The sequence below is a fragment of the Centropristis striata genome, chromosome 19 (assembly GCF_030273125.1).
Source record: "Centropristis striata isolate RG_2023a ecotype Rhode Island chromosome 19, C.striata_1.0, whole genome shotgun sequence".
NCBI classification, from domain to species: Eukaryota; Metazoa; Chordata; class Actinopteri; order Perciformes; family Serranidae; genus Centropristis; species Centropristis striata.
In genome coordinates this window covers 6,743,634-6,768,228 of record NC_081535.1, presented here as the reverse complement: position 1 = coordinate 6,768,228, position 24,595 = coordinate 6,743,634, and the positions used below count along the sequence as shown (strand labels likewise).

The 24,595-nt window shown below is 37.9% G+C and overlaps 1 protein-coding gene across 1 annotated transcript in view; it reads left to right on the top strand.

The window, feature by feature from the left end:
* LOC131992464 (leucine-rich repeat transmembrane neuronal protein 4) overlaps positions 1-24,595 on the top strand; it is a 182,685-nt gene that overhangs the window by 8,544 nt on the left and 149,546 nt on the right. Inside the window, exon 2 of the mRNA XM_059358059.1 lies at positions 7,923-9,484. Within this exon, the coding sequence (XP_059214042.1) occupies positions 7,923-9,484 (1,562 nt within the window). The remainder of the gene's footprint in view (positions 1-7,922; positions 9,485-24,595) is intronic.

Genomic DNA, 24,595 nt, shown 5'->3' with positions numbered 1-24,595 from the left:
TGGAACCCTGCACTAAATCATACATCCCTTTATAATTTATTTGTACTCTAAATGCGATCATAATTTACAAAATGAACATTGTGCATATTGAAGAGGACTTGAAACTCAATTGTGACCATAAACTAATTAAAAATGTTTACTGAGGCAATAAATCATGTAGGCAGTAGGGTCATCCTTCTTAGGGTCTTCTTTTTCTTTTCTTTTGGAGGACAATTTTATTTTTATTTACAGAACAAGAAAAGGTCAAACAGCCTAAACAGAAAATAAGGTAAATAATCAAAAAAAATTAAGTTATTTACAACACCAGTTGTTGTTAACATTGATTTCTGATAGTTAAAAGGTAGGAGGAGGGTTATTGTGTGACCATACATATATGCTGATAAGCAAATCAGCAGACAGACAGACAGACAGACAGACAGACAGACAGACCAATGGGGGAATTTTATGTAAATGCTATAGATGCGTATGTGTGTGTGAGTGTGTGTGAAAGCGTGTGTGCACTTTGTATTTATAAGTGCTTCTATATATGTGTGGATATTTCAGGGAGAAAAGGGTGTGTGGTTGCAAAGTTCTGCAGAAACTTAGGGTCTTCTTTTTGAAACCAGTGGAGTCGCCCCCTGCTGGCCATTATAAATAATGTAGGTTTAATCCACTAACACATTCACTTCACTATTCAGGCCTGGAGGTTGCTGCTTGGGCCTACTTGCATTGTCAATATGTTGAGAAATCCTTCTGGGGTTTATCCTCGTCCTGTCTACTGTACGATCTGCCCTTTGATGAGCCATTATGCATTTTTTCCCAACCTGTCATGAATATCACCTCTGATCTCAAACCAATATATTACATCTGATCAACACCACTTAAAAAATATTTCTTTCTTAATCTGAGCCTTTTATCCGCAGCACTCCCGAGGCAGAGCGAGGCCCTTTGTGAAAGCTCTGAGACGATGCCTTTGACCATGTGATAGAATAGATTTCACATTATAAAAACATCCTGATGTCTGCAGGGTTCAAGGACTGCATAACTAGCCTATTTTCAGTAGGACGGAGAAGAAAATGAAGGAGACATTGTTCATCTAAGCAGATACAGCATAAGAACAGTAATGGTGAGAGGTACATCAGGTAAAAAGGTAATAGACGAACAAACCCCATGAGTGACAACTCACAGGGTGACTTGTGCTCCTTTGTGAATAAGATTAGAGGAGTAGTAGGGAAGGAGATGGCTTACAGAGGCATTAGCGCACTGAGCGCTCATTAAACCACATACAGTGTCAGAAAGGGGGAGCGAGGTGTCTTGTGAGGCAGGCTCAATCTGAAAGAGATGGCGGAGTCACTTCTAATAAAGAAAGCCTATTATGCACATGGGAAATAAAAGCAATAGGGGTCTGTTTCTGCAGCCTCCTGGGATACGAGTCAAACACAAAATTTAGAAAGCATGCATTCATGTTTAACAGCCCACGCATTCAGTTCCCCAGTCTATTAAAATTGCTTTGAATGCACACGGGACATTACACATGGGCATCGTTCTGTATCCGTATACTTCTGCCGTTTCAACCTGTTGTTTTTTTTTTCTTCAATTTTTTCATTGTGAGCCTTTGAGGCGCAGTGTTGTCGGCAAATTAGTCAAAGTTACATTGAGAACCTGAAAAACAAATTGGCTGCGCTCCGAAATACTGCATCTTGTGATCACCGTCTCTGTCATATCCCGTGGCTATTCCAACATACAAAGTGATTATGTACATTCACTGAGTGAATATTTAGAAAATGAAACATATATTTCTCGCTAGAAATGTGATCAAAATCCATTTTATGCAGAAACTAAGTCAAAATATTGATTTTTTCACTAAAAATGAGAGAACTGTCCGCCATGTTTTTTGTTCTGACCGCCGGGACCTTAAAAGTCACTTGCATTGTAGCGAAATCCGTGTCAGTTTCACGGAAATTTGAGTGATTCCGTGGCTATTTCACGGATTCTTGTGAGACCAGGTTCTGAACAAAATATATACCAACATGGCATTTAAACATTTTTTAAGTGGTGTATACGGCACAGCCCACGCATTCAGTTCCCCAGTCTATTAAAATCGCTTCAAATGCACACGGGACATTACACATGGGCATCGTTCTGTATCCGTATACTTCTGCCGTTTCAACCTGTTGGATTTTTTTTTCTTCAATTTTTTCATTGTGAGCCTTTGAGGCGCAGTGTTGTCGGCAAATTAGTCAAAGTTACATTCAGAAAACCTGAAAAACAAATTGGCTGCGCTCCGAAATACTGCATCTTGTGATCACCGTCTTTGTCTACCCAACATTTATGTGAAAGGATCACAATTGTGCGATCCAAGATGAAGACAAATGATTGCAGAGTTCTGTGTGTTGCAAAGTTCTGTGGAAACTTAGGGTCTTCTTTTTGAAACCAGTGGAGTCGCCCCCTGCTGGCCATTATAAATAATGCAGGTTTAAGCCACTAACACATTCACTTCACTATTCAGGCCTGGAGGTTGCTGCTTGGCCCTACTTGCATTGTCAATATGTTGAGAAATCCTTCTGGGGTTTATTCTGTACGATCTGCCCTTTGATGAGCCATTATGCATTTTTTTCCCAACCTGTCATGAATATCACCTCTGATCTCAAACCAATATTACATCTGATCAACACCACTTAAAAAATATTTCTTTCTTAATCTGAGTCTGAGTTTAACAGCCCACGCATTCAGTTCCCCAGTCTATTAAAATTGCTTCGAATGCACACGGGACATTACACATGGGCATCGTTCTGTATCCGTATACTTCTGCCGTTTCAACCTGTTGGATTTTTTTTTCTTCAATTTTTTCATTGTGAGCCTTTGAGGCGCAGTGTTGTCGGCAAATTAGTCAAAGTTACATTGAGAAAAACCTGAAAAACAAATTGGCTGCGCTCCGAAATACTGCATCTTGTGATCACCGTCTTTGTCTACCCAACATTTATGTGAAAGGATCACAATTGTGCGATCCAAGATGAAGACAAATGATTGATGTATCTGCTGGTATAATCAATAGCCAGCACAAATTATCTGTACAGTTCCATGGTTCCCTCCATCTGTAAGGAATGATGAAAGATTCCTCTGAAAACAAACAGTAAAGTGTGTTCCCTATCTCTCAATCACACTTCGAGACGCACACACAAGCACACACATACAATACCCATATGGGATCAGCAGATGCTTGGCAAGGAGGGAAATGGCTATGTTAGATAGCATATGCTCTATGATGCCTCTTAGCCACTCTGTGTCAGGGAATTATTTCTGACAAATCCTGCAAAGATTATGGAAAATACTAGAAAAGTGAAATCATACTCATTGCCTCAACTGCGCTAAAGCCCAGATATTTCATGTTATAGCTCATCATCAATGTAGCACATTCGTTTTTGTTGAGAGATTCATCATGGGGCCTGCCAACACTTCATACATTTTGCAAGCTAATTAAAGCGTGGACTAGATCCATCCTGACACATTATCCTTATCTCACTGTGATGATGGTAATAAAGACTTTTCTTGATGATATTGCCTTGAGAAACACACATAAGAAGTGAATCCCCCAGCCCCCTATACCACCTCCTCAAGGGGAAATCAATGTATCTTAATGACACGTCATTAGTGGCTCTGTAAAGGGGAACGATTTTAATGGAAACAACTCTGTCTCACCTCAGAACAAGGAGTGATATCGCAGGAAGCTGCTGACCACTCTTCTTCACTTTTCAAATCCTGTTTGTAGCAGAGAACACTGAATAAAACGTGTTTTGGCCCTGTAATTATTATTTAAATCATCTATATAAATTCTACAAAGAAATGCGAATTCAGTGCTTTTACTTTAAAATAGCAGTTTTTCATGTAGTGCATTACTTAGTGATTGTTTGTTATTATGTGTTGTCAGTTTTGTCTGTAAATTGAATAATTTGTTCCAAGTAATATTCACTAAACCAGTTCATTGGCTTAATTAGTTGGTATTTCCAAGTAAAATGTAATTGAGGGACATCAGTGAATCTGCAATTTACTTGTGTGTTTTCATAAAAAAATAAGTGGTTCTATTTAATACATTTTACTTTATATATCACACTTTCTGTGTGGAAAAACTCACACTAGAAAATAAAAACCAGAGTTGGCTGACAGGATCACACACAATCACAAGATCACATTTATGTTGGTTTTTCTTTGTTTCTTTTTGGTTCAAAATGTTGATCCAGTAAGTCAGAATAAAAAATCAATTAGTATCAGGTCATGTAGGTGAACAAAATATATACCAACATGACATTTAAACATTTTTAAGTGGTGTATACAGGCAGGATGAAAAGGATTCAAAAATGGACAAAATAGCCCAAAAAGACTCCATAGAGTTAAGTAAAAGCATCAAAAGCATCAAAATATACTAAAAGTAAAAGTAAATTATACAGAATGTCCTGTAAGAATAATACTGCTCATTGTTGTATAAATTATTTTATATACTGTAATGGGTAGATTAATATATGATACATCATAGTTCATTAGTTCATGTTTGATTCATAATTGGAATATGCAACATAACTAAATCTGGCAGATGAATGAAGTGGAGTTAAAAGTATATTTACCTGTTGGGATGCTGTGGAGTCGAGGTATCAAGCAGAGAACATGAAAAGTGCATGCTCACTTTACTGGTAAATGTTGAATCTTTTCACATCACATAAAAACGATACCTATCCCTGCAGCTCAGAAATTTACATCATAGACACCTTTTGGCATTCAGGCAGAGGTTTCTGCAGCAGACATGAGTTGTGTAATTCCATAGGGTTTAGAGTGATTTTTTATTTGAACCCGTGGAGAGCAGAATCGATGATTCATGCTGAACCTGTACTGCTTTGGTTTGGTTATACGTGAAATGGCTGGAGTGTGAATTGAAATGTCTCCAGGACTGTATACACAACCACCAGCTCCTGAATGTTAATTTTGCCTTTCATGATTTATCTGCTTCTTCCATTGGTGCAATGATGGCTTATGGGATGACTGAATACAAATACAGATAAAGATATGATTGAGCAAATTGCAAGTTGCTTTGCTCCAACACTGGTGTGTATTCATTGTAAATATGCAGTGTAAATGACATCAATCCAAGCAGCTAACACCATGTAATTTGAGTCACTGAGTCCACACAATGTGGACATTGCTTTATATCTGAATATAAAATGCTAATGTGATTAAAATAGGACTTTGAATTATACAACTTAATGACCACATAAAAGTGTCAATTAATCAAAACAAGCAGTATTATCATCATATAACAGTGCCTTGTCATTTATTACTTTAAAGTGAGTTTTCAAGTGATTTCCCTAAGTCATGTTGGACAAAAGTCGTCAACCCTCGAGGTTCAAACGAGCCATGATGAACTATTGATAATATTATTGCTGTCAGACAAACTACTGTTCCTTCTGACTAACTGTGAGATATCTGACCATTAGATTCACTACAAAAGATATGGGATTTTTGAGACCGCGACTGATTTTAGAGGGGAAAAATTCCCAAATTGGTGTCTGGTATAGTGAAATTTAGTAATGGAATTAGTTCTGCATGTCGATGTTGGACCAATATGACTATGCCAAGGTACTCAGAGGACTGAATTTGGAACCAAATAACTTTAAATACATAAAGAGGATAGTTTAACTTTAATTGAATAGCCTAACATGAGCTGGAATTAACTGAACAGACTAAACCAGGGGTCTCAAACTCAAATTACCTGGGGGCCGCTGGAAGCAGTATCAAAATGACCAAAAAAAGACACAAAATGACCAAAAAAGACACAAAATGACCAAAAAAAGGACACAAAATGACCAAAAAATACACAGAATTACCAAAAAAGACACAAAATTATTTTAAAAAGACACAAAATGATTTAAAAAAAGACACAAAATTACAAAAAAAAGTAATTAAAGGGACCTTCCACACACAACACGGTAAGGTGCCATTCATATAAAACTCACATTAAACTTTCATATCAGGGTGAGGGCCACAAAATATCTTTTTGTTTGAGGCCCATGGACTAAACTGACCTTACAATCAGAAACGAAAAACCCCATCAAGTGTCTTCTGATTTTATTTGTAGCTTCCAGGTGCATTACTGCCACCTATTGTCCTGGAGTGCCACCCAGCAAACTGAACACCAAAGGGAATATAGTTGTTGATTGGACCATTTTTTTAAACAAAGGAGTGACACAAAGACAACAACTACCAACTAAACTACAAATAAAAGAAAATTAGAAAATCAAAAGCACCAAAAAATTAAAGAAATACACTAAAATATCTTAACTTAAAATCCTAATCCCCCCTGCCCCCCCTATGGGGCGGACAGTTGGTACATTCCGATCGGCCACTTCCTGTTTGTCAGAGCTCTGCTTTAGAGTTTGGATCTAAGGTTTCCTCCAGCAACCAGCAGCTCCAGCAACAGCCTGGGTAATGCAAAGAAATAGATATTACTAAAAGATATCAAAGTGTGAATGTAAAGTGGGAATTTATCTGTTTACTGATGTGTGTGCAGTGTTGAAGACATACAGATGAAAAGGTCAAACGAACTCAATGAGGTGAAAATGAACTGAAAGCATCCGTCACATCTATCAAATAGCAGTTATTTCACATTTTCTTGACTTTCACAGCTCAATTTTCTGTTTCTTTTTTTGTGACTTTGCTTTTAACCTTTTTTATGTTTTTTGGCAAAGGGGTTAGTCTTCAGATGCACATACACAATAATCATCAAGCTGAATGTGACCTTAAATAAAAAAGTTTTAAAAATGACTTTTTATTTAATATTTTAAAAACATCCAAAAGTTAAAAGCAAAACTGCCAAAGCTTGCTGGGTCTAGTGTTTTCTTGGGCAGTCATTCAGGTCTGACTGTGTGTGAAGATAACCTCTCATTTTGTATTAAGAAACAAACAAACAACAACACCAAGGTGTGAGAAGGAGTGATTGGTTGACATCATAATCATCATATTACTCAGTGCCTGGTCATATGGCCAAAATGTACTATCCTGATATACTGTAGGTCATATCTCTAATGGTATATATCATGACATAACATGTTTTCTGGTTATAAAATAAATAAATAGCCATCACCATATGGTAAAGCCCATTTTGTATACTTCTTTTTTGCATGTGAATTAAATAATTACATATAAATACAATACACACATTATTCTCCACCATTATTATGCAGAGAGAACCCTGTCCAGGGCTGTATGCAGAATTGTTTTGTGGGTAATGGAGTCTCGAGGTTAGAGAAGCTTGTGACTGGAAGTTGCCAGTAGAGGTAGACCGATATATCGGCTGGCCGATATATCGGGTCGATATTTGCGTTTTTATATTAAGATGTTTTGTTTGTTTTCTTAATAAATGTTTCTTTTTGTGTTTAAATTGAGACTTGTGTAACATTTGCTATCATTTGTGTCATATTTATCATGTAAATGGAGGGAGAAAAGGCAATATCGGCTTCAAGAATCAGCCCAAAAAAATCGGCAGCACATATCGGGGATCGGTTAAGACTGATGTCAAAATAATCGGTATCGGCATTAAAAAACCTGTATCGGTCGACCGCTAGTTGCAAGTTGGAGTCCAGTTTGTGAATCACATTCAACTGAGTGGTGAAGGATCATGCAAAAACAAAACCGTTATCATCAGTTCCCTCAAATCATATTTTCTGAGAAATTTAAGTGAGTGTGTCCTTGTTATTGTCAATTTAGATGATGTAATTGTGTATCACAATATGTCTTTATATGATTTCATCACAATGTCCTTCAATTGAAAGACCATCAACATCATCATATTGAATTATCGCTCAGCCCTTTCTTTAATGAGATATGTTGAAGGTCGTAATATGATCACCTAAACCTTTAACTAACTTTATTCTTCTTTCTTGTTTCCCCTCCTTTAGGCTCTGCTCTGCGGCGTCGCTGGCTAGTGGTCCAACTCCTGATGCAGGTTTGGCTGGCGGCAAATCCATCTCTGAGTGAGCGCCCATGCCCCAAGAGCTGTCGTTGTGATGGAAAAATTGTCTACTGTGAGTCAAGCGCCTTTCGCGATGTCCCCAAGAACCTCTCCGGAGGCTGTGAAGGCCTGTCTTTGCGCTACAACAGCCTCGCCAGTCTTCGCGCAGGCCAGTTTGTTGGCCTCAACCACCTCATCTGGCTCTACTTGGACCACAATTACATTGCCTCTGTGGATGGAATGGCCTTTCAAGGGGTCCGCAGGCTCAAAGAGCTGATCCTGAGCTCCAACAAGATCACATCGCTCCACAACACCACATTCCACCCTGTACCTAATTTGCGTAACCTGGACCTGTCGTACAACAAACTGCAAGCCTTGCAGCCCGGGCAGTTCCAGGGCCTGCGTAAGCTTCTCAGCCTTCACATACGCTCAAACTCTCTAAAAACTGTCCCAGTGCGTCTGTTCCAAGATTGCAGAAACCTCGAGTTTCTGGATCTGGGTTACAACCGCCTGCGCAGTATCACTCGGAATGCTTTTTCAGGCCTGGTCAAGCTCACTGAGCTGCATCTGGAGCATAACCAGTTCTCAAAGATCAATTTCTCCCACTTCCCTCGCCTCTACAATCTGCGGGCGCTTTACCTGCAGTGGAATCGTATTCGCTCGATGAACCAAGGCCTGACCTGGACCTGGGCCTCCATCCAGAAACTGGATCTGTCTGGAAACGATCTGACGGAAGTGGATGCCGTGGTGTACCAATGCCTACCCAACCTGCAGACCCTTAATCTGGACTCCAACAAGCTGACCAATGTCTCCCAGGAGGTGGTTGACGCCTGGATCTCTTTGACCACCATTAGCTTAGCTGGGAATGTATGGGACTGTGGCCCAGCCATCTGTCCCTTGGTGGGCTGGCTGAGAAACTTCAGAGGGGCGAAGGAGACCACCATGATATGCGCCTCCCCCAAGAAAGCCCAGGGCGAGAAAGTGATGGATGCTGTTGAAGCTTTTGGTGTTTGTCAATCAAACCAAGCGACAACGCTCACTGTGAGCATCCCTCCGACTCCATCCAGTGTCCCTGTGCAGACTGACCGCCGCCCAGCCATTCTGGCGTCACCAACTGGTTCTGGAAAGAGAGGAGAGGGATCTATCAGAGGCCCCACATCTTCAGCTGTAACCCCGCCGGTGGCACTCCCCCCAGAGCAAGACTTGGAGCCCGTGTCCTTCCATAAGATTGTGGCTGGAAGCGTCGCCCTTTTTCTATCTGTCGCGATGATCCTGTTGGTAATCTACGTGTCTTGGAAGCGCTACCCCAGCAGCGTCAAGCAGCTACAGGAGCATTCGGCAGCCGCCCGCAAACGCCGCAAGAAAGCGAGAGAGACGGAGCGCACCCTGAGCTCTCCGCTGCAGGAGTACTATGTGGACTACAAGCCCACCAATTCTGAGGCCATGGATGTGCTTGTGAATGGGACCGGACCCTGCACCTATACCATCTCAGGCTCCCGAGAATGCGAGGTATGACCCACACCACCGCCACTCCTCCCATACAAAACTCTGTCCACAGCGAGGCGACCAGAGGTAATTATTTACGCTGCTTTGACAGATAACACATCTGCTCCTCATACTTAGCCTTACACAGCAGGAAAAACACTGTGTACCCATGGATTATTGCAGAAGTGGTTTTAGCATCACTTTGTATATAACAAGATATCTCTTGTTTTCAGACAGGTGTTTGTACATTCGCTTAAAACTTAATCTCTGCCGAGATGCAAATGTTTGTTTTGCTGCAGAATTGTGCAGACATACAGATAAATGAGACTGATTACATTTCCTATTCTGCATAATCTTGAGCCTGAGCTTTGCTGCTTGTGATAAGACATTTGTGCTTGTTTAGGTATTTGTTTGCTATTTTTGCTTGGGTATCACAGGCTTTGTGCTTTGTGTGTTTGCTCTACTACTGTTCAGTCTTTGATGAGCGGCATTGTGTAGGGACAATAGCGGAATGGTGGGAAGATTCACTTCTGGACACTGGATGTGAATGCTAATAGAGACTCTTGTCAATGAACAGAGCTTCCCCTGAGCTGATGACTTCACACTTTTCTTGACATAGCTGTGACTCAAGATAGTCGGGAAATACTTGACGCTCACAGGCCCCCAACAGCACATCCTTTCTGATTATTTTCTTCCTTTTCACACTGACTTGCTGAAGTTACTCACTTGTTTACTCACCCGCTTAATTGATTAGTCACACATAAACCGATATGCATATATTCACCGGCCAGCCACAATGAAACCCACATAGGGAGAGAAAAATGCACATTTTCTGACACACACATGGGAAGAAATAGTCTTTGATAGTCCCAAAAGGAGTGGGAATCCTTTGAAATGTTTTGTACACTGGCAAGTGATTTTCTTCAAAACAGTATTTACAGACTACAGCAATGTGGGAATACCACTCTTTTCCGCTTTCAGCTGCTACACTCTTGTGTACCTGACATACTGTACCTTTCTTGGTTAAACCTTTTCTTCTACTGCTGAGTGAGATTTCCCAGGTTTTGCAAGCTACAGCTAAGCAAAGCTTCTGTAAAAAAATGTGTTCCTTATCACTTATTAACCGGCCCAGTTGTAACAGGGGGCTAAGGAAGGGCTAAGCCCACCTGGATGATCGGGTAGCCCACCCACTGAAGCTGTAACCAAAGCTGCATAAGACATATTTTGGTTAAGCTCTCTATATATTTCCACATTACCAGCCCACTCATACTCAGTCTAGTTCCTCGGTTTTCTCAGTATTTCATGGCGTGAATTTCTGGCAGGTTCTCTCTGGAGGAATGACTATAAATGCAGAGGTATAAACAGCGAGGAAGAGGAGGAGGTGGACTCGATCCTCCACATTCTCTTCCATTCCTGCTACTGACCGTCTGGGTTTCCTGGAGGCAGGTCACCTGATAATATGTAATGGGTTGCTCACACCGGATAGACTGTAAAGAGGGACCACAAATCACAGCTGCCATTTTGTTGTTGTTTGCCTTGTCCTCCCCCACATACAGTAAGCTTCGAGTGCCTCAGAGTCCTTTGAGCCTACTGCTGCATTACAGTATTTTTAGTGTGTTTTTTAAAAATGTAAAACTCTATTGAAAGTGGTGTTGCATGGATGGAAGGGAGATGCTGCAGTTGATTCTCAGCAGCTATACTGATTCTAAACCATGCCAAGTAACCTGTGATTTAATTGTGATTTTCATTTGACATAACTTCTGTCGCTCCAACCGAACATGCCACACCGAAAAAACCCAACTTGTTGTTTCTTAAAAACTTAAATATTTGAGTGTCCATGCTGCGAAACAATTTTATGTCAAGACAACAAAGACAATGGAGTTAACTCAAATGAATCTTGCTATTTAACTCAATATTTCAAGGTAAAATTACTTTTGCACGACTCTTAGTTGTACTGAAAAGGAAAAATTAGTTATAATAACAAACAAGCAACATTGGGTTTTACAGTGCAGTCAGCCGTGGGGCTTATTTTCTGCAATGTAGCAGGAGAGCATGATGGAATTAGCGTGATAGCTAGCTAGCCAGCCACCCACTAGCTTAAGAAAGTTGGCACTCATCTGCTCCGTGTGTGGAGGAAGCATTAAGTTGTTCCATTTTAGCATTTAGTTTCCATTTAGCGGCTGGCTCGCCATGCTTTATATTGTATACATGTAATTCTATACAGAAGTACATTCACCTTGTCACACATGATAATGGCTGCCACTCTGACACTGCTAAGTTGATGTCAATGGGAATGTTCCTTCCTTTCACTCAGTCAGTTTCTATTGGAGTGATGTATTGACTTTTTTTTAATGCAGCCTCAACAAGAAACTCAAACGAGCTTCAATAAGTAGTACTTATATTTAGAATGATGTAAGCTTGTACATGTGTTTATGTTCTCGTGGCTGTCTGTTGCTAATTTGCATCAACTTGCAAAATACACAGCGGGAGACAGCGAGCCTCAGGAATTACGTCTATATGAAAAAGGCGTGCTTGTTGCAAAGAAGATGGACTCTTAAAAGAGGTTGTGATGCAGATAATTTATATTTTAACTAATTTAATAATAAAAAAGTCGAAATAAATATTGGTTTAATTTCGATACGCGCTTGTAGATGGGAGCGTTTGGAGCTTGAGGCGATTAAATGTATATTCAATATGTTTGTGAATAGCAGTCGACTTGGATCAGTTTCAGCTGTCAGTTTGTTTTTATGCCTTTTTTTTTCATCTTGGGGAACATAATACCTTATGTTACCATTGCTTGGTAGAAAAGTGTTCATGCCAACAGTTGTGTAATGTTAGACAAACAATTGAAGACTATGGCGCTGAGGATCAGGAGGAATTAGCAGTGATGGGGAGGAGGGGACACTGTCACACTAGGTGAAGGCAAACAACAAGATGCATTGGTTGCCTTCCAGCATGTCACATTACAGGGATAGAATAGCTAATTGTCATTCCCAACACTCATTTTCATCCCTGATGCCCCTTGCCTGTTAGATTGGACTATTTTCACGCTCATATTGCACGCTCGGGTATCTATGAAAGGTACTGCTCCGAGGGGCCCCACATAAAATGCCTCACAGCCTCTCCATCAGCGTCCGCTCGGAGCCGGTCTGCCGTTTACCATTGAAATCATTGCATCTGCCATTAGCCTTTTATCTTGACTTGATTGAACTTGGCAATTTAGCTGACTCTTTTATCTTTGATCTTTTATCTATGAGCCAAATAAAGCAGGAATTAACCCATACCAAGAGGGGACAGGGGCCAAATCAACATTAGAGCCAGCTGAGTGAAAAACATAAAAGGTAGTGGGAATATTTTTGATTGACAGGCATGTACTGTATATGAAGGGATTGTTTACGAAGAAATAAGAGCCAGAAGAAAAGCAATTATTTGTACACGGTGATAAATGCATATAATCATAAGCCAGCGCTGTAGGGCTCCAAGTTGAAAAATTATACATTCTCATAAACAACAATTTAATCGACTGAATCATCCTGATACTCTCCACCTCCTTATATAAACTATACCTACTGTGGATTCGTTCACAGCATGCTGTAAATATCAATAAAAATACATGTTAACAAAGCTAATCAAAAGCATCATTGATTACTGTAGAAATACAAACAAACAGCTGGAAATGGAGCCCTACAGTGTGGCCAAATGTTAATTATTAAGGACTCTGGATGTCCATATTCTTAGCTATTTTCTTTAAAAAAAACAAATTGTTCCTTGACTTAAAATATGAACACAATCTTGTGCCGTTGGCTGTTTGTCTGTTTTCCAATATATCTTTTTTTTGCTCAAAATTAAAAAAAAATCTGGTAATTATTTTTGGTTTTGGTATTCTTGGTTCCAGGCTCTCTTTAAAAAAAACATTCCCTTCCGAAACCAAAGCCGATCAAAAAGTTGGCAGCCAGTGTTGTTCTCTGTTGTGAACACAACAAAAACTAAAAGTTGTGATTCTCAGTTAGAATTTCATTAGTGGAATAATATATAATATTATATATACATTTTTTTTTTTATCTCAGTATATATTGTGCATCCTCAGCATTTTACAGAAGTAAAGTAGCAGATGTAGCCGCAGGCTCCCAGCTGTGAACCTTGTTGTTAGCTTCCAAAAGCTGTTTTTTTGTTTCATTAAGTTGCTCTGTCACCATTTTATGAAGCCATATTATGAAACTATATTATAAAGCAGGGATGGGCAACTTAAATGCTGCAGGGGGACATCATTTCTCATCAACACTACCACAGGGCCACATACAGGACCGTGCACATAACCAGATATGATGAAACTGCAATTTTAAATGAATGAATGAATGAATGCTTTATTTCGGCTTTGTTGCTATTTTTGCTATGCTTTATTACCTAAAAAAAAAGACAACAAAATAAAATCATGTTTTTACAAAAGAATCCATCAGACAGCAACTGAAAAAGGACTAGGCTGAAGCCCCAAGGATTATTTTTTCCTCTCCTGTACCATCTACATGTTATATACATTATATACATTACATTAACTGAATAATTCACATTGTTACAAAACACATGATACCTTAAACTGAAAAATCAAATTCAATCAAATTTCATTGTAACCCTTGATCATTTTAGACTTTAAAGTCTTCTTGAAAACTAACATAGAATTAAACATCTTTATTTCATCATTTAGTCCATAATTCCATAATTTTACACCCAAAACTGACACACATCTGTACTTGAGATTAGTTCTGACTTTGTGTTTAAATATGTTTACAGTGCAGTAACTTAACATATTTCATGCTCAGATGCATGTATAACAGTATAAATAGGAATACAAAAGGCTTGAAGCAAATAAAAAATAACCACCTGCTGTGATTTCTTCTTTTATTTCAATGCAAGAACAGCAGACATTAATTGCAAGAAGTAATTTTGTGCATTTTTACACTGCACTTTTAAGATTTCATGCTCAAATACATGTAGTTGTACTGAGGGCCACTTCAAGTGAGGGTGCGGGCCGTCTGCGGCCCCCGGGCCTTCAGTTGCCCATCCCTGTATTTGATACAGGAGAGACAGGCTGTAAAAGAACAGCTGCATGAAAAATGCAAAAAATTAGATGCAACTTATTATTATTTTCATGAATGATTAATCAGAAAACCCCAAAATCTTCCTTTGACAATAATATAAAACAGATTATCACATTAGAAAAAGGTGGAAATTGTGGAGAAGCTGCATTCATGTAGTTATAAATCCCTGTTTTAAAACCATATTGCATGCAAATTATTTAAACTATCTGTAAGACAACATGATCTCACAGAAATCCGTGAAATAGCCACGAATTTCGCTTAACTCAAAATCCGTGGAATAGCCACGGAATCACTCAAATTTCTGTGAAACTGACACGGATTTCGCTACAATGCAAGTTAATGACAGTCATATCCCGTGGCTATTCCAACATACAAAGTGATTATGTACATTCACTGAGTGAAGATTTAGAAAATAAAACATATATTTCTCGCTACAAATGTGATCAAAATCCATTTTTATGCAGAAACTAAGTCAAAATATAGATTTTTCACTAAAAATGAGAGAACTGTCCGCCATGTTTTTTGTTCTGACCGCCGGGACCTTGAAAGTCACGTGACTTGGAACAAACCAATAGGAAAAAATATCCAAGGAATAGCCACGGGATATGACTGTCATTTACTTGCATTGTAGTGAAATCCGTGTCAGTTTCACGGATTTCTGTGAGACCAGGTTGCTGTAAGAACATCCAGAGGAAAGCTGAGAGAATGTCCAGCTTTGTTTCTGTCCCTGCACTCCATTTTGTTTCTGGAGCTCTCCTTGAAAATGCATCCTCTCCATTCTTATCTGTCCCTTTGTCTCTACCCTAAAACATTGTAGAGAGGAGACAGGAACTATCAGTCAGCAGTCCACAAAGTCCTGAGTTCATCTCAGAATGTGCTCCGATCTTGTTTCTACATTTTGTTGCTCTCGCGCCGACATAAATCACTCGGCAGAACGCCGCAGCACCTGCTGCACTCTCCCCAGCCCGCAGCCTGCTGCCTCTCCTCAGGCTGGAGGCCACAGCGGCTCAGCTCTGTTCATCTCCTCTGAGTGGGAATTGCTTATTCCTCCTGTGTCACTCATACCATTTCTTTCATTTGGATTCGGTGCCATCACTATAACTCACTCCGGACCTCTTCACATGATTGTCCTCTCTCAGCCCGCAGGTCCACCTGACATGACTGTGTGTTCGCTCGCCTTTTTGGTGAATTGCCTGCAATGCTCATTTTCCTACGTCACTTCAAGCTTCCCACAGAGAGGATTATTTGTATCATTTCATTTATATCTTCTTTTGATCTTTTCCTTCTGTAGCTGAGCTCCTGACATGGACACAGGACTCCACTTATGTCAAGGATGGGCAACTTAAATGCTGCAGGGGGCCACAGTTTTTCATGGACACTACCACAGGGTCACATATAGGACCGTGCACTTAACCAGATATGATGGAACTGCAATTTTAAATTTGTTTACAGTGCAGTAACTTAACATATTTCATGCTCAAATGCATGTATAACAGTATAAATAGGAATACAAAAGGTTTGAAGCAAATAAAAAATAACCACTTACTGTGATTTCTTTTTTTTTTAGTGCAAGAACAGCAGACCAACATTAATTGCAAGAAGTCATTTTTCCCCCCCATATATATCTTTATTGGGTTGTCAGGACATAATACATATTCAATCAGAAAGGTTACAATTCACCCATTTCCCCCCCTTTTTGACATTTACATAAAATAAGCAAAAATCAATAAATAGTAATGATAATGAGAAAATACAACTCTCTCCCCCTCAAAGAAAAACAGGAGGGGTGAACGGTAGCCAGATAAACAATAATAATAACAAAATAAAAAAAAAATAAATAAAAAATATATATATATATACATACACACACACACACACATATATATACACACATATACACACACAAACACATACATATTATACATGTGCAAAACGTAATTTCGTGCATTTTTACACTGCACCTTTAAGATTCCATGTTCAAATGCATGTAGTTGTACTGAGGGCCACTTCAAGTGAGGGTGCGGGCCGTATGTGGCCCCCGGGCCTCCAGTTGCCCATCCCTGACCTATGTCACCCTTTTCATGTATGAGAAAATCCGTCCATTGCTGTTTTTTTCCAACCAATCTTGTAACCTGTACCTGCTAGTTTAATTACCTAAAAAGTGTCAGAAAATAAAAAATCCCAATAAACATATTTCATTATTAACTCCATTTTTAACCATTTCAATCAATATTTAGTGCAGTGAAAGATCATGGTTCAATGACGATAATTTACTTGTTTTTCATAAAAAAATGCATGTTAAAACTTTTTTTATGAACATTGGAAACACCTACATATGAAATACAATGGTTTTACATAATAGGGTTATTATTATTTATTAACATTGTTAAATTTTTTGAATGAAAAAATACTTGCAAAATAACAGGAGGGTTAAAGTTAGCATCATATAAGGCTTGATTTGCATAATTAAACATACATTTTCAGAATGTAATAAAAAAAAAGTAATCAACTGGGAATATCTGTTACTTATTTTTTTACACTATTCACCTGTAGTTTCTTGGAAAATGTAAGGAATTTTACAATTCATATCTTTTCTATCTGTTTTTGAGAATACCCTGATTGAAATCACTTGTTTTTCATAAAAAAAATGCACGTTAAAACTTTTTTTGATGAACATTGGAAACACCTACATATAAAATACAATAGCTTTACATGACAGGGTTATTATGGGCACAGGACTTGACCTGATCTTTAGTCTGTTCCACTTATTATTATTATCATCACCCTTTTCCTGTATGAGAACATCCGTCCATTGCTTTTTTCCCCAACCAATCTTGTAACCTGGCCACACCACATGTTAACACTAGTGTTTTTTTCCATCGCTTCCTTTATTCTCCACTTTCATCTTCTTTTGCTTTGTTCAATCTCAATGTGCCCATCACCCTGTCACCATCCTCTGACCTCTGCCTCCATCCATCCACACCCTCCCGTTTGTTGTTTCCTGCCCTTTGGCGATTCTGAAACGAGTGAACTCGGCGACAAAAAGTGGCTTAAATCTTCCTCTTTGATAAGATTTTGATATGCCTGATCTGCCCCGACAACTACCTGCTAGTGCTACCCTGTAATTCACTTACTAGCATCTCATCTCAGCCAACTTGAAGAGTCCTGGATCTCATTTCCTGCAGCAGGACTGTGATGTGCCCTCCTGACTCTCCCTCCTCATCCCTTCCTCTGATACAGCTGCCGACCTTTTCCAAACTACAATCTCACCCACTTACTATAATGTCACACGCTATATAGCTGTCTTTGAATTAATTAATGTTGTTCCTATTTTTAAGAAACCCTGACATCTGATGCTAAAACCTAGACAAATTATATGGCACCTACTTCTCCTGAATGTGCTGCCCTTTACCCAAGTTGCTGAATAGGTTTTACAGAGGATTTCCATCTGGCTGCTTGGTTTAAGTATGTGAAGAGGTAAAATTATGCTAAAGTTATGATTATTTAGTTATGCGTGAAATAAGAAATTATGACTTTGAAATAGCAGTTTTATACTTGTAAGTGTTGATGAAACAGCTTTGTAACTTTTGATATTCTAGTTTCAAGCATGTATTTACTCAGTTTAAGTCATAAAATCTCAGTAACAAGCTGTAATATCTTATTTAGATAATTAAGGATGTGAAGAGGTAGAATTATGCCAAAGTTATGATTTCTTAGTTATACGTGAAATAAGAAATGATTACTTTGAAATAGCAGTTTTATACTTGTAAGTGTTTCCAAAACAAGAAAAAATCTCAATGAACCCACAAATACCTTAGAATAAGTGTATTCTAACTAGAATCAAGTCAATTTTTCTTGATTTTAATGAAATACACGTGATCTTTTTTCTCAATATGTTGAAAAATATTCTTGAATTAATAATAAGTAAATGCTAGAGCCATCATCTTGACAAAATGATATGCATAGGCATTCTCTTTCAAGAAAACGAAGTCAGACTAAAAACTAGTGAACTTTTCTTGATACAGCTACAAATATTTCCATCTGGCTGCTTGGTTTAAGTATGTGAAGAGGTAAAATTATGCCAAAGTTATGATTTCTTAGTTATGCGTGAAATAGGAAATTATGACTTTGAAATAGCAGTTTTATACTTGTAAGTGTTGATGAAACAGCTTTGTAACTTTTGATATTCTAGTTTCCAGCATGTATTTACTCAGTTTAGGTCATAAAATCTCAGTAACAAGCTGTAATATCTGATTTAGATAATTAAGGACCAAAACACTTAAAACAAGTGAAACAGTCGAACATAAAAACTGCTGACTAAGAATTAATTTAAGATATTTCATCTGACTTAGATTTCAGTTTTTGCAATGTGAGAACACAAATCCATTGATATTTTTTCCCAACCAATCTTCTAACCTGTACCTGCTAGTTTAATTACCCAAAAAGTGTCAGAAAATAAAAAATCCCAATAAACATATTTCATTATTAACTCCATTTTTAACCATTTCAATCAGCTGCCGACCTTTTCCAAACTACAATCTCACCCACTTACATTAATGTCACACTGTATATAGCTGTCTTTGTATTAATTAATGTTGTTCCTATTTTTAAGAAAACCTGACATCTGATGCTAAAACTTAGACAAATTATATGGCACCTACTTCTCCTGAATGTGCTGCCCTTTACTCAAAGTTTCTGAATAAGCAAAATTCTCTTGCTGTCACAATAAAAAATCTCTACAGCATAGAGGGAAGCTACCTATTTTTTTTAGACCTGCCTGCTGACTGTTATATGGTAATCATGACTAGTTTCTGATCCATGGTCTTCTCGCCCATGCATGCTCTACTTTACTACAACAGAGGCTGCCTTCATAGTTTAAAGACGCAGCATTAAATTTTAAGTTTAAGATGAGGGTTAGTGACAGTGACGTGCTTTTTGCACCAAACCAACAACGCTCAACCTACTTTCACATCAATTTAACGTCATGCTACTTTAGTCTCTTGCAAGTTAAGAGCAAAGTAATTATTCACAAGGAGACAAGGTTACTCAGGTTCTCTAAAACAACCCCATAGGTTTGTACAGGCAGCAAAAAAGAAAAGAAAAGAAAAGAAAAACAAACATGACACACCTCCAACCGTGACAACGACCAATATATATGTTTGATACTGTCCTTCCAGCCTTCTAGAGGCAAAGTCCTTTGCTATAAGTTTAAAGGTCCATTCTGACCTCCTGAGTGTGTAACAGTCAGCTTCAAGCCAGAGACTCCTTGGAAAGTAATAACTTTATACTTTGGGATTTGTCAGAAAAGTCACAAAATTACCCAAAAAAGAATCAAATTGACCACAAAATGATCAAAAAAAGGACACAAAATGACCAAAAAAGACACAAAATGACCACAAAAAAAAAGACACAAAATGACTAAAGAAAACACAAAATGACTAAAAAAAACACAAAATTACCACAAAAAAAGACATTAAATGACCAAAAAGACTAAAACACATTAACACATGAACACTTTGACACAGTGGAGACAGAGCTGACTACCAAAATGATTTGGCGACCCCCAGAAATCATCTCGCGACCCCAATTGGGGTCGGGACCCCAAGGTTGAGAATGGCTGTCATAGAGGAGAAGAACAGAAGTCTACTTGGTCAAATCCTGTCTTTGTTTGTTTGTTTGTTTGACCCTTCAATCTGCCCCGTCCACCACCTCACAATAAATGTAAATATAGGTTGTAATAACCTGGTTTCACAGTCGAACATGGGTTTTTTTTTTGGGATGAACAGTCTGCTAGAAACAGTTCATTATAAGAAGCTGAACATAGCACAATGGTGCTGTGTTTAAAATTGAGACATGTACCTCTGCTTCCAAACTGCTTGTTCGATTCAGACTGTGATGTCTGTATCTTATGTTTATTTTAACAGATTTATTATATAACAAAAGCAGTCTGAGGGGCTTGTTGGATGCCTTCTTTGCTCCCGAAATGAGATACTTCTTTGAACAAAAATGTGTGTACTTTTCCATTTCAGAGTCTTACATCATGGCCTTTGACGGAAAGCTTAAAAGTAAAAATACGTTGTTACTAAATCGCCCTGCATGCACTATAGTGCGGTAGCTGCTTCTTAAGGTGTGAGGCGGTTTCCTCCTCCTCTCCCTGCTCGTCTCTCCCTCTTCCTACAGTCCAAGGTCATGGTGTCAGATTGTTAATTGCTCAGAAAAAATCAACACAAACACTGGGAGGCTAGCCAAGGGCAAGTAAGCTATCTGTAATTCAGTGGGGAGGCTGAACTTCTAGATGCTAGTGTCTTCAGTCGACAATTAGCCATGTGGGAGACTTCAAACATGCACTGTGCGTGAGAGAACATCTCTCTCATCCTGCTAATCCTGTCTGTTTCACACTCTGGTTCCATGCCGCTGCTTTCTGCACCGCCGTTTGATCCATGCTTAATGAGGGTGTTAGATCACCAATATAGCAATTACATTACCTGGAAAAAAGGAGAAAAGAAGCAGGACTCTTTTCTTTTTCTCCCACTTTTCCACAATGCAACCCAAGTGCATCATTAATGCTAAGCTTCCTGATGCACCGCCTCTGTTATCCTTGCTACTTGTCAGCGATACTCATCTTAAAATCTTTCGTACACTTTGCATGTGATGTACTTACTTTGTACCTACTCGCTCAGCAATTATTATTATTTTTCTCCCTTGTGGTCTCTTTATTTTCAAAGCCATTTTTCAAAGCTGTGCATGATTTGTTTCACATGGGTCTCTTTCCCTTTTTACTGCCTCTTACTTGCTTGACTACCTACCGATACAAGAACTGCTGCTCAACACAGCTTGTTCCATTCAGCTCCCCATATGGATGAGAAAACCAGAATGACATATTGTAACTGCATGTGAATGGAAAAAAATAACCCATGCTGTTGGGTGGAGGAAAAGAAGCTAGAATTCTGGAACAGAACATACTCTAATACACATTTTTTGGCTGTCTTTGCATTTTGACAGTGTATTTAATTACGGTGACATCACTCATAAATGTTCCTAAAGTTGCAAATATCCTACTACATTTAATGCAGCATGTAATATAAAACTCCCCTTGTCAGAGAAACTGCAGGAGAGCTGCAGCGTGCACAGAGGAAACAAATCCATCCTGCAGCTCTCTTTAAAATGTAATGTGAGACTAGGGTTGTTACGATACTAAAATTTTCAACTCGATACCGATACTCGATATTCGATACCATTTTCGATACCACAAGGATAAAAAAAGACCTCAAAATTTAACAGAAATATTTTTATTAACCCTTTATCAGGCGAAGAACTATATTTGGTAACTTCAGCGGATATCTAAAATGAGTAATAAATGAGTAATAAATAAAATAATATTTCGAGAAAAAAGTTGCAAATTTACTAGATTAAAGTGGCAAATCTACAAGAAAAAAAGTTGCAGATTTAAGAGATTTAAAGTGGCAAATCTGCAGGAAAAAAGTCGCAGATTTACAAAAAGTGGAAAAAAAGCAACTTTTTTCTTGCAGATTCACCACTTTAATCTCATAAAATTTTTTCTCAAAATATTACCCTCCTCCCCCGGGTCCGTATGTTTTTTTTTTTTACACATTCTGGCAGTATGTAATATCCTCCAATTTTCTCTAGGGTTGAAATTTTAAATTTGCAAGTATTTCAATGAGTGCCCTATTAAGGGTTAATTACATTGACAGCAATCATAAATGTTCCTAAAGTTGCAAATATCCTACTACATTTAATGCAACATGTAACATAAAACTCCCCTTGTCAGAGAAACTGCAGAAGAGCTGCAGCGTGCACAGAGGAAACAAATCCATCCTGCAGCTCTCTTTAAAATGTAATGTGAGACACTACAGGCAGAAAGTTCCTATGTTTTTCATGCGCTGGTCATGTTTTTAGATTTTGGGCATCCAAAACACACATTTAGGTCTTTATTTTTCTGCACTTTGTCCATCTGCATCAGTAGATTTGTCCAAAATTAATATAACCTTCCTGTTATGTTCGTTTCTCAGGAACAGCAATAATGTTCATGGGTCATTTTGACCCGTGGCATGTTTTATTACCCATAAAGTGTCATAAAAGATGCTGACTAAGAAGAACTGTCTTATAGGACAAAAAATAAGCATATATCCCTTTGATCTAATATATTTAATCTGACTTAGATTTCAGTTTTTGCAGTGTGAGAACATCCGTCCATTGCTAATTTTTCCAACCAATCTTGTAACTAGTTTAATTACCCAAAAAGTGTCAGAAACTAAAAAATCCCAATAAACATATTTCATTATTAACTCCATTTTCAACCATTTCAATCAATATTTAGTGCAGTGGTGTTCTTTACCTCTCAAAGATCAGGTTCAATGAGGATAATTCACTTGTTTTTCATAAAAAAAATGCACGTTAAAACTTTTTTTATGAACATTGGAAACACTATACAATAATTTCTGATTCATGGAGTGATAAAAAGAGATATCTCAATTTCTCTCTGAACCTTTGAGTTTAATACATCTACAAAATAAAACAATAATTGTGAATCAGGCTTCATCCAGTGTTGAGATTTCTCTTCTGGGAATGTATGCAAATTAGCACACATTTAATATGATAATGCCTCAATTGTATATTTAATTGTAACATTTTCAGAAAACTTGTAATGCAAAAAAATATTGTAATCAACTGGGGAAGTTTCATGGTGATAGTGTCTCCCCTTAAGGCCTTAAAGGCTTATTTTTGTAAAACAAGAGAGCCAGTTAGTGAGAATTTTTAACCTCTTGCAGCATGAATCATCCTCTTTGTGGATTTCAACATTTTTTGTCTTGAAACAAGAGGGAATAAAGCATGTTGTTGACAAGAAACTATATTTTTAACTTGAAAATAATCACTAAAAATATTCAAAAACAACCTGACAAGGAGCTTTGGTAAAGTGTGTAACTATTACTGCATCTCCATGTGATTTGACTTCTCGAGAAACAAATAACTGTCAGATCACAAAACATTTAGTCTATTCATAGTTGGTTGCAGGTGTCGTGTTTGTTATATTAATTGGATGGTGGTTGGGTGGAAGGAAGGAAGGGGAGGAAGATTAAATATTACCAGCCCTAAAAAAAACACTGGTAATTTTGTGTCTTTTTTGGTAATTTTGTGTCGTTTTAGATAATTTTGTGTCTTTTTTTGGTAATTCTGTGTGGTTTTTTTTGGTAATTTTGTGTGTGTTTTTTGTAATTTTGTGTCTTTTTAAAATAATTTTGTGTCTTTTTTTAAATAGTTTTGTATCTTTTTTGGTAATTCTGTGTCTTTATTTGTTAATTTTTTTTTCTTTAAGTAATTTAGTTTTTTTCTTTCATTTTGTGTCTTTTTTTAGTAATTTTGTGTCTTTTTTGTGGTTATTTTGATATTGCCTCCCGCGGCCCCCAGGTCAATTGAGTTTGAGACCCCTGCCTTAAGGCCTTAAAGGCTTATTTTTATAAAACAAGGGAGCCAGTTAGTATGAATTTTAAAACAAGAGGGAATAAAGCATGTTGTTGACAAGAAACTATATTTTTAACTTGAAAATAATCACTAAAAATATTCAAAAACAACCTGACAAGGAGCTTTTGTAAAGTGTGTAACTATTACTGCATCTCCATGTGATTTGAGTTCTCGAGAAACAAATAACTGTCAGATCACAAAACAGTTTGTCTATTCATAGTTGGTTGCAGGTGTCGTGTTTGTTATATTAATTGGATGGTGGTTGGGTGGAAGGAAGGGGAGGGAGATTAAATATTACCAGCCCTAAAAAAAAACACTGGTAATTTTGTGTGGGGTTTTTTTTGTAATTTTGTGTCTTTTTTTAAATAATTTTGTTTCTTTTTTTAATAATTTTGTGTCTTTTTTGGTAATTCTGTGTCCTTTTTTAGTAATTTTGTCTCTTTTTGAAAAGTAATTTAGTGTTTTTTCAGTCATTTAGTGTCTTTATTGGTCATTTTGTGTCTTTTTTTAAATAATTTTGTGTCTTTTTTGGTAATTCTGTGTCTTTTTTAGTCATTTT